This window comes from Anarhichas minor, unplaced genomic scaffold (assembly GCF_050575085.1).
Source record: "Anarhichas minor isolate MPS153535 unplaced genomic scaffold, ASM5057508v1 ptg000013l, whole genome shotgun sequence".
Lineage (NCBI taxonomy): Eukaryota > Metazoa > Chordata > Actinopteri > Perciformes > Anarhichadidae > Anarhichas > Anarhichas minor.
Window position 1 is genome coordinate 2,331,417 of NW_027466459.1, and position 12,079 is coordinate 2,343,495.

The window sequence follows — 12,079 nt, forward strand, 5'->3', positions numbered from 1 at the left end:
CACTGTTATAATCCATTACAAGCTGGTTATACGTGGCCGTTGTTTGCTTTAAGTAAAGTGAAATCAAATATTAAATCTATGCAGCTCGACATACTACTTTGTAAAATTATTCTCGTCATAGGAGGAAATGTGAAACGTCGCTTGAACAGTATTATGGTTTCCCGCGGTCCTGAACCGCAGCACGACGCCGACACGTCGCCCTAAATGCTGCTTTACGTTCGTGACTAGCGTTAGCCAGTGCTAGCCAGCAAAGATGGCTGACATGGGGAAGAGGTCCCAGCACGACGTGTAGCGTTAACTCCAGAGCGATAACGTTTGCTAAGCAACACGGGAGATACATTTTCGTGCTCTATTCAGACAGCGGTACTCTTTGTCTGAGATGGATGACGTGGAGATTACAGATGTCGAAGACGACAACTCGCCTTACCGGGTGGAGAAGGCGCCTCTCAACAACCAGGACCTGAGCTCCCTGAGCCTGACCGGTAACGTGACACGACAACAAGACCAACATGTCTAAAGACGGGTCACTTCGTCTTTAACTAGCGTTACACCACTGTGTCTTTGGTAGCGATATACGTAAGCATGTTAGCAGCTAGCAGCTAACGTTAACACTGTTTGTTTTGAATGTTACGTTGACGTCAGTTGATACGTGGAAGTCACAGAACGTAACATTACGTCATCTACCAACTCGTTACTGCGAGGAACATGATTGTATCTTCACTGCTGCTTATTGCGATCTTAATAAATCCAATCCTATTCATCCACATCCCAGTCTAGTTTATATGCAGTCTCTCGATATAAGCCATATATCTGACATGATATATGGTCATCTTTATGGGTAAATAGCATGTAAGGAGCCTTGTTTCCTTGTTTTATTTATGAGTGCAACAATTGTTGTTAGCTCAGTTTCTCGTTACTTAACCAATATTTTTTTCTGTCATCAGTTTTATTTGATCATCTGGGTTATTAAACCTTGGTAGTAAATATATTCACGCCTGGCAAACAAAGCTGTTTTAAAGGAAGACAGGTGATGTGTTTGCTCCTGGCCCCACAGTCGGAGAGCTTCTGTCCCAGTATGGATGGTACCTGCTGGCTGTGACTGTTCTGGTCTACCTGCTCATCCAGCACCTGAGCAAGAGGAGATTCAGCCAGAGCTCCAGCAGCTCGCCCCAACAAACACTGCAAGGTCAGCACTTCCCAATACCTGCTTACATACGTACCTGCTACAAAGGCACCGAGAATAGGAAATGAGTCAATGGCAGCAAACACAGTCACATATTGTACAAGTCTTTGTGTCACACTTCATGTAATAGTCCAGTAGATATATGCATCCGTGGTTCCAGTCTAGGGCAACAACAACAAATCCATTTTAAGAATAGTTAGCAACAGTTCTGGTCATTGATTAGTTGGCTCTATGTTTTCAATCACCACATCAGCTGTTACTGAACATCTCAACACTCCATTTGTCCGGCACTCACTGCAAACATTTAACTTTTGTGTCAAATGTGAATCGATCCATCAACAAGTTCTTTGCTGCCACCAAAATGAAAAGTCAATGCTAAAGTCAAGACTGTCAAATGTTTGAGTTTCTCATTGAGACATACACACAGCCACCCAACTGAAAAGTCAGTGTTCTCCTTTCTGCCTCTTTTAATATTTATCATTGTCTTCTGGAAATCCACACAAACCTCTCTTCACGTCGGCATGAATTCGATCAACTGCACAGCGCTCATTTAAAAAGAAAATACGTCTCTTTGTCCGTTACTCCCGTTATTTGCTTCTTCAAAAACACCTGGAGTTTAGTTTTTATTAAAACAAAATTTTAACCAATAAAATATGTGTCCACTGCAGACCATATTAATCAGAGCACACAAGGCCCAAGTTACCGTGTGACTGGTTGCTGACGAACAATGTAGCATTTAATAGGGACACCATGAAGAACAATGAGGATCTGTTTGAATGGAATATTCTCTGCTCTAGCTCAGATACAAACACAAGCTGTCAGCATGTTAGCATGTGGTTCACTTCCTGTTTGCAACCGGAAGACGACCAACAACGTTAGTCGGTTTAGATAACAGACACTCGACTGTCCTGCTGTCGTCACAGACATGTAAACTAATCACAGACACTTCCACTTCCAGTGGATGTTTTTGGCAAAATATAATATTTTTTTATTTACCAAAAACAATTGTAAGATAAACGCCGACTCTGGACGATCCACCCCCAGCATTTCATCTGATATCTACTGTACAGTACACATGAATGCAATCATTCCGACATGTCTCTGTCTGTCCCTGTGTCCACCTCTCCCTCATCACACCCACTATATGTTCACGTCATCCCTTCTGTATGAGCAGCCTGCTGTCCCTCTCGGATGTCCAGTAACTGTGGGATCTATGCCAAACCTCCTGTGTGTGTAAATGTGTTCTGATAAAAGATATCCTGAATTTAAAGGTTCACCTGTTATCAACTATCTCTATGACGCCAGACCAGATGAGTGGAGTGTGGACAGAAACATGTCTGTGTGACGGGTCGTGACAGTCGAATATTTAGCGAGTGGTTATTTCCAGACTCACCATGTTGATGAACATGTCTGACAGTTCTACAGTTCAATAGAAAAGCACGTCAGTTGATATTGACTCCCTGCATCACGCGACCATTTGAAAGCATTTGTAGTGATACATTTGACTTTTGCATGAAAGCAAGAACAAATGCAGATTTTAAGATGTAGTTCTTCATTGAATGTCACGATCGCTACTGTTTTCTCATGAAGATGCAGCGTTGGTGGCAAAAAGACAAGAAGCCATGGAAGCAGCTCGCATAAAGATGCAAGAGGAGCTTGATGCCAAAGCTCACATCTTCAGAGAGAAACAAAGACAGGTGCAGTAGTGAAATAAACATGGAATGTTTGGAAGAGAGATGCTGTCAGACCAACTGAATGTGGTGTATTCTGTAACAGCAAGAAGAAGAGAAGAGGAGGCAGAAAATAGAGATATGGGAGAGTATGCAACAGGGAAGAAGTTACAAAGGAACCGCGAAACCTTCTCAGGTGAGTTTAATCATCGGGAACTTTATTCTTTTACTACAGTTCCTTTAATCTTGCTTACTCTTGTGGACACATTTTTAAATGACATTATCACTTCAAACTGCATTGATTATTATTTGGAGAAAACAAACAACAACTTCAGCTCAGGCTCTTAAGGTGCACCAGCTATTCTCATTTTATTGACAAGCTGCTCCTGAGTTATGGTAAGATCCATTGGGCATCTTCTGGTTCTCTGAGATCACATGTGTGTATTTGTATAATTGATCACACAGCTGTGTCACTGGCATGTGTCTCTGCTTCAGATGACTGAACTGTGATTTGATCAAAGGTTGTAAAGGCTGTTAACCAAGGCTAACCACATTAAACACACGGTCTGAGTCACTCACTTTAATATCTGATGAATGCCTTTCACTGCAGACCACTGAAGAGGCCAGCTCATCGACAACAGTGTTGAAACCAAAGTCGGACAAGAAGCCACTTCGCAGTGCAGGTATGTACTTCACAGGACAGCAGCTGGAGCACAGACGGCACACACTGATAATATCCCCAAATCATCTCAACTGTCATGTGAAGCCCTCAAACATTCTAAAGTCATCTATTGTGTTTATTTGCATAACAGCACACACATCAAATGATTAGGAAATCAAAGATTGTGTTTTTATTGATTACAAATCTTGGCATTAGTAAGCAGCTTATAACATGTGTTATAAGCTGCTTAGAGCTGGTGTTAGGAAGATAACCAGGTCATAATTCATCTCTAATATCTATTTTATATTCATGTGAAAACATCTCCTTCAAACTACTGGATTCATTCAAGTTTATCACCAATACCTCATTTTACAAGATTACAATTTGAACACATCATGATTACATCAGAATGTACTTGTAACCAATACTAATCTTTACTGAATACATCATAATGTAACTCAATGCAACCTCCATGAACATCATGTATACATCACATAAATGTTACCATGGAGTGTATTGTAGCAGAGTTCATCTACACTTCCTTGGCAGGTCACAATTAAAACATATACTCGGTGACAGAACACTAGAGAAACAAGACGAGACCCATGATGCAAAGCACAGTACAGTAGTGCATCACACACACACACGCACACACACCAGCAACACGCGTATGTTAGACATGTACTACTTAAGGGTATTAAAAGAGGTACGGCTTCCTCTTTTAACAAACGCACTGTTCTCCTTCACTAAACTACAGAGCAGTGCTCCTCCTCTGACCACAGCCAGCACCACTGATGGCTTTGCATGTTTATGCCAAATAACTGCTTTCACCTTCTGTTAGAGCCAGTCATCTCCCAAAGCAGCCATCTTTTAGCTTTCCTAATATTTTGACCAAATGTTTTCAAAATGAAATGTTCAGGTGTTACACCCACCTTCAGATTCAGTGCTTTACCCACCAAGACACGCGTCTGCATGCAGAACTCACTTTTATGACTCCACACGTGAAACAATCTTCTATTCCATGGTGGACATATACATTCTCTATGTGTAGTCCTGTGTTGGATTGACAGGACACGAACGGCAGGTTCATCATTTGGTCATAAACAACAGATTCTCTTGCCGCTCCTTAAATTTCTATAACGTTTTCAGCGTTAACTCACAACAGATTTTTCTTAAAACTTGTTTGTCCAGTGAGACATTCCGTTGGCGTCTTCATGATCTTCTTCAGCCTCAGATATTTGTATGCTTCCCGTTTTGTGCCAGCCACATGGAAATGTAATCACTGCACGATGAGCAGCTCTGTTCATACATCTTGATCTGAATCTTAATTTACTCCTTTCTGTTCTTCTGTGTGTGTTTCAGACTACAACCCCCTGACTGGACAGGGAGGAAGCTCCGTTTCCTGGAGACCTGGCAGGAGAGGGCCGTCATCTGGTGGATGAGGGTAAAGAGGTCAGAGACTTTGGTCTGTGTGACCTCTGACCTCTGGCATCCTGATGTGCACACTGACTGACTGAACCAAGCTGACAATATCACTAACCCTCTTTTAGTTTTCTACCTGCTCCATATTTCCAGTGGGTGTTGATCAGTTAGCATCATTAATTGCATCTATCTTGTTTGACTTGTTATTTACTCTCTGATCCCTCGTGAATCACACTGTTGAGGGAGAAATGCATTCTGGGATTGAAGGCTTGTAATGACGCCATTCCTGTAATCGGTATGGAACCAGCAGGTGTGGCTGATGAATTTCACAGTCGGTGTGTTTTTTCTCATATATGTTGAAATGTGTAGCAGCACAGCTGTAGAGTGGATGTTACTACAGACGCTGCTGCTGGACTACCGGTTAATTACAAGAAATAGTACATTCTGATGATATAGTTAACAGTTGGTTCTATCAAAATGTAAGAAGGGTATGTCTATACTGTACATGCACATTTTTGGGCAATAAAGATTTGGTGACTGGGTATTTGTCTTTGTTCTGTTGAGAATCCACAAGAACCTGAAGGTGTGAAGCTGCACCACGCATGCTGTAAGCTTTATTGATGTTAAGATCTGATTCTGACAAATGACCTTTTTACAACAAAAGAAGAGTTGGTCACAAACACTCTCAGGCTACATTACTGGGCCCCAGACCCCCGGGGCCTTAAAGGGTAACTTGGGTATTTCTCAACCTGGACCCTATTTTCTTAAGTTTTTGTGTGAAGTGACTAATGAACGCTACAGTCTTAACAGGCTGTAATGTAATCGCTCAGGCCAACTCCTCACCGTCGATGTACGTCGTCTCAAAGGTCTTCATGTGGCCACTGACGGGCTCAGACTGTTGGAAGAGTCTGATGGAGAAATATAACTCTCAATATTAGGGAGAAATAACATTTCTATACAATTATTGGAATTGAATGAGTAAAATACCTGGTTTGGATAAGTGAGCAACCCCTTAGATTAACCATTATAAACCTGCTCAGGTACGACCAACCACCTTCCAGATCACACACCAGGCAGACTGACCCCCGTCTGACATCAGTTGTAGTGGTTGTCCCTATTCTTTAGAATCAAAGCTGCTGTTCCTTGAGGATTCAGCTCCTAGTAGTGGATGGGGACTCCGATTGAGATTAGTGGCTCTGTGCATGTGACAACAATCTCACAAAACTGGCCTGTATGGCAGGGAGGCAAGAACCGATCCTCGTCTGAAGAAGTGCCACACTCGTTTGCGCTTTGCAAAGAAACACGTGCCATGTGGCAAAAGCTTCGATGGTGAGATGAGACCAAGACTGAACTTTTTGGACTGAAGTCCAAGTGTCCACACCACCCAAAACACAGCATAGCTACTGTGAAGCATGGTGGTGGTGTCGTGGGGTGTTTCTCTTCTACAGGGACCGGACAATTATGTAGGATTGAAGGGAAAATGGATGCAGCCAGGTCCACCCAAACATTCCTGATGAAAAACTGTATACATATATATACTGTATATATATATACACTGCTCAAAAAAATAAAGGGAACACTTAAACAACACAATGTAACTCCAAGTCAATCACACTTCTGTGAAATCAAACTGCCCACTTAGGAAGCAACACTGACAATCAATTTCACATGCTGTTGTGCAAATGGAATAGACAACAGGTGGAAATTATAGGCAATTAGCAAGACAGACACCCCCAATAAAGGAGTGGTTCTGCAGGTGGTGACCACAGACCACTTCTCAGTTCCTATGCTTTCTGGCTAAAGTTTTGGTCACTTTTGAATGCTGGCGGTGCTTTCACTCTAGTGGTAGCATGAGACGGAGTCTACAACCCACACAAGTGGCTCAGGTAGTGCAGCTCATCCAGGATGGCACATCAATGCGAGCTGTGGCAAGAAGGTTTGCGGTGTCTGTCAGCGTAGTGTCCAGAGCATGGAGGCGCTACCAGGAGACAGGCCAGTACATCAGGAGACGTGGAGGAGGCCGTAGGAGGGCAACAACCCAGCAGCAGGACCGCTACCTCCACCTTTGTGCAAGGAGGAACAGCAGGAGCACTGCCAGAGCCCTGCAAAATGACCTCCAGCAGCCCACAAATGTGCATGTGTCTGCTCAAACGGTCAGAAACAGACTCCATGAGGGTGGTATGAGGGCCCGACGTCCACAGGTGGGGGTTGTGCTTACAGCCCAACACCGGGCAGGATGTTTGGCATTTGCCAGAGAACACCAAGATTGGCAACTTCGCCACTGGCGCCCTGTGCTCTTCACAGATGAAAGCAGGTTCACACTGAGCACATGTGACAGACTGACAGAGTCTGGAGACGCCGTGGAGAACGTTCTGCTGCCTGCAACATCCTCCAGCATGACCAGTTTGGCGGTGGGTCAGTAATGGTGTGGGGTGGCATTTCTTTGGAGGGCCGCACAGCCCTCCATGTGCTCGCCAGAGGTAGCCTGACTGCCATTAGGTACCGAGATGAGATCCTCAGACCCCTTGTGAGACCATATGCCGGTGCGGTTGGCCCTGGGTTCCTCCTAATGCAAGACAATGCTAGACCTCATGTGGCTGGAGTGTGTCAGCAGTTCCTGCAAGACGAAGGCATTGATGCTATGGACTGGCCCGCCCGTTCCCCAGACCTGAATCCAATTGAGCACATCTGGGACATCATGTCTCGCTCATCCACCAACGCCACGTTGCACCACAGACTGTCCAGGAGTTGGCGGATGCTTTAGTCCAGGTCTGGGAGGAGATCCCTCAGGAGACCATCCGCCACCTCATCAGGAGCATGCCCAGGCGTTGTAGGGAGGTCATACAGGCACGTGGAGGCCACACACACTACTGAGCCTCATTTGGACTTGTTTTAAGGACATTACATCAAAGTTGGATCAGCCTGTAGTGTGTTTTTCCACTTCAATTTTGAGTGTGACTCCAAATCCAGACCTCCATGGGTTAATAAATTTCATTTTCATTGATAATTTTTGTGTGATTTTGTTGTCAGCACATTCAACTATGTAAAGAACAAAGTATTTAATAAGACTATTTCATTCATTCAGATCTAGGATGTGTTGCTTAAGTGTTCCCTTTATTTTTTTTGAGCAGTGTATATAGTAGGGGTGCAACGGATCACAAACCTCACGGTTAGGTTCGGATCACGGTTCTTGAGTCACCGTTCGGATCATTTTGTCTGTGTGACTCTCCCAGAGGGGGCGTGTCTACAGCACCTGTCTGTGACTCTCACAGAGGGGGCGTGTCTACAGCACCTGTCTGTGGGTACATCCCAAGTCTCTTAATTGCATCCCCGTTTCCCTCACTTGGGCCCTTTCTTTGCGTCTTAGTCCCTCCCACCAGGGATGCATGGAGGAAACCATGCGAGGAGAGAGGAACAGAGGAAATATGTTTTAAGAGACATAAGACGTCCTTTCCTCAGTTGCGTCACGTGAAGCGACGTCTGTTTCTGATGACGGAGGATCAGCTGATCACAGCTGGATCAGCTGTCAGTCGGCTTTAACAGCTGGAGAGACTTTTGATAAGTTTGTGTGTGTTCACATGATCACTGTACTTAATAATAGTAACTAATAATACTAATAACTAATAAAGACACACAGTAATCACCACTGTAGAGGTGTTTCTCTCTGTAGTCTGTTAACAAACTGTGTCCTGTGTTCTGTTTATAAGCACAGGATCCATTTCTACCGGCGGAATGCGATCGTCTTATTTATGAATTATTTGCATCTGTACGTTTTGAAATTCAGATTGTGACATCGATATTAAATAACCAAGAATATGATTATGGTTTCTCTTAAATGATATAACTCATCACATCTGACACTCAGGAATGATCAGCCTCACCTGACTGAATGAAATGATGATAAATTATGTAAAAAGTGTTTCGTCTCTCAGCTATATATATATATATTTTATATATATATATATAAAGGGTTTAGTTTCTCCAACTCTCTGTGACTTTAATTGTTTCCATAATAAAGTTATTGAGGGAAACATCAGATCATGAAAACACAAATCTTTCTAATAAATGTAGAAAGTTGTTTGTGGTCCTTTTGTTGTTCAGTCTACAATGAACATTTATTTAAACCAGATGTTGAATCAGAAAACGAATCAAATATAAAGCTTGAGTTTATTCTGTGATCCGTCTTCACTGTTTACATGTTGAAAAAAATCTCATCAATCCGATCGGCTGCAGCGTCCAATCACATGACTGATGAACAATGAGGGGGCGTGTCGGCCGTTAAAAGACTTTCTGTAAGTCTGTTCTCGTGGGTCCTCGCTCATGGCTCCTCAGAGAACCCTCCTCTCTCCTCCATCCTCCATCCTCGATCCTCAGAGCTAAATAAGAGCTTTGGGACGGCCGTCAATATGGCAGTGCAGAACAACTTCAAGCTAGGATCGAGGAGTGAGGAAATGAGAATTAAGAGACTTGGGATGTACCCTGTGTGACTCTCCCAGAGGGGGCGTGTCTACAGCACCTGTCTGTGTGACTCTCCCAGAGGGGGCGTGTCTACAGCACCTGTCTGTGACTCTCACAGAGGGGGCGTGTCTACAGCACCTGTCTGTGACTCTCACAGAGGGGGCGTGTCTACAGCACCTGTCTGTGACTCTCACAGAGGGGGCGTGTCTACAGCATCGGACTATGAATCTCCTCCGTCATGAAGTGAGCGTCAGTCTTTTCCTCTTCATAGAGGAACGATCTTCATACTGAAGTGGTGCGTGAGTGGATTTCGTAGCGTGGATCAAGCACTTTAACCAGATTTTGAAATCCTTTGTTTTCCACACCGGAGTGTCTCCCGTCGCTGACAGACGTTATGGTGGCGCTTCATATGTGTGGACATGTCCGATGTATTGATGTTGTCGTGTGTCTTTCTCTAAACAACGCCTACATACCGAAACGCTTTTGTCCACCACCCTTATCCCCAGAGTCACCCAAAGATGGTTGTTACATACATTCAGGATTCAACTTATGTGTTTTACCACTTGCCCGATCAGGCCAGTGAGTTGCTAGATTTAGTTGCCGAAGTGGCATTTTACTTTCCAAGCAGGCAATCCTTTTTGTTGGAGGATTCTGCTGCTTAAAACATTACAGTTTGTTATTGTTCCCTTCCATTTGTATTCTTGTGTAGAGTCCTCTATTCTCAGTCCTTGTTCACCTATTTTGGTTATAATGTACACACTGTTTATTTTAAAACTAATAAAAAATGCCCTTCTTTATTATTGTGATACAATCAACTTGTATAGCTTATTGAACTCTGGGCGAGATAAGGTTGGAGTGTCCTTGCACTTGAAGATTCAGTAGACCGTTTAAACCTGTCACTACAAATCAACTTGACATGTAGCCACATATTTGATTGGCATGGCTGGACTCATCTGTCAAGGGAGTCTGGGAAAAACAAGTTACCACAACATATACATAACATGATACGGGAGTTAGAACTGGACCCTCTAAAAGACCACAAGATAACATAATTATGAAGATTTGACTGACACCATACAGCCTAATCAGAGCCTTCAGCCCATCATATTGTGATACATAGTGTATGACATACAAAGTGCTGAACTCAAAGTTAATCTGGTGTTGTTGGTCACAAGTTATCAGTCATTGTGTTTTTAAACCTACCAGGCTCAGAGCCCAGTCTCTCTCACACTTACTCTAGGAGAGGAGATGCTGACTCATCAGAAGGTAGTGTCCGGTTCATCAGAGGAAATCCCCCAAATGAAACAAAAAGTAGCACAAAGCCACAGTCAACCAGACCTGAGGTGCAGTTGCCAGCCTGTCAGTAATCCAAGGTGCTACGGTGGAACACAAAAGTGCGTAGTGAGTAACCTCATGCTTCAGTGTACTTTCAGGTGTTAATGTTTGAAACATCATATCAACAAGAAACAAAAAGAATGGCCTCCATTAGAAACGAAATACTTGAAAAATAAACACGACTGTAAACAAAAAGGCATTTTGTTGCTGAGTATTTAAGATTTGAGTGTCCGATTTAATACATTAATGATACAGTTTTTAATAAATTGCATTTCATTATGTAAAAAGAAAAGGCCCCCACCTCTGCACTTTCATTCAAATTCAAGCCCTAATATGACTATATTGTGTCAACAATGCTTTTGAATGTGCACACAGTTCTGCATGTACAAGTAATTCATGAGATATTTTGATGGGTTTCAAAGAAGGTGTTTAATGGCATTAAGGAGCAAAAAATCAACACACCAACCGAGTTAGTGTAGGCCACTCCAACGACCACATGGGGGCGCTCCAGTCCAGAGAGCTGAGTATGTGGATGTTCTACTTGAAAATACCTTTTGGGGATCTTTTCTTATGAAGCACTAAAGTATAGACGCTGTTGCAAAAGAAATAAACAACAAACAATTCTTAAAACCGTACAAAAATAAAAAATACAACACACATTATTATAATATGCATTATATTGTATTGTTACACGTTCACAATGAATTTCTGAGTTGCTTCACAGGATTTGTTTATAATGTTTTATGTTTTTCATATAACGTGAACGCAGCATCGTTCAATCAGACTCCGGGGGGACAGCATAGACCAGGGGGGAAGTAATTGGGTCTATGGTAAAAGTGAACTACGATTCCCAGGGTGCATTTCTGCCAGATTCATCCAATCACCGATCTCACAATTATGTCACATGGGCCGCAAACGACGGGTGGAAGTTATTCACTATTTGGGGTCTTTTTTAGTTGAATTCAGCAACTATGGCGCCGTGTTTTGCTAACAACAGCAACAGCGACGCGTTTTGAATTCGCTACCGCGCCTCAGACTGGATTCTTCTCCATGGCAACGGCGGCTGAGGCTCATGGGTATTGTAGTATTTCTAGTTGTTCGCCAAACCAAAAGGACTGATACAACATAATTTCCCAGAAACAAAGTTGAAATGAAATCAGGTGGCCTTATCGTTTACATATATGATCGTTACATTATCTGGCAGTGTGTGTTTATCGTAAGCGACACTGAGGACACTGAGGAAAGTAAAAAAAGAATGAGACGGGAATGCAGAATGGTGAAACGTACTTCCGGCCCCTCCCACCTCGAAGAGATTCACCAAGCCAGCCAGTCAGAGCGCTTCTACGGAAA

The 12,079-nt window shown here is 43.2% G+C and overlaps 1 protein-coding gene across 1 annotated transcript; it reads left to right on the forward strand.

The window, feature by feature from the left end:
• The first annotated feature begins 216 nt into the window (after positions 1 to 216).
• Positions 217 to 5,478, forward strand: selenos (selenoprotein S). Its single transcript, XM_076090904.1, has 6 exons — positions 217 to 482; positions 1,055 to 1,186; positions 2,774 to 2,880; positions 2,960 to 3,049; positions 3,464 to 3,536; positions 4,877 to 5,478. Exons 1-6 carry the CDS (start codon positions 380 to 382, stop codon positions 4,954 to 4,956), a joined length of 585 nt encoding a protein of 194 aa, XP_075947019.1. The 5' UTR covers positions 217 to 379; the 3' UTR covers positions 4,957 to 5,478.
• The last annotated feature ends 6,601 nt before the right edge of the window (positions 5,479 to 12,079 follow it).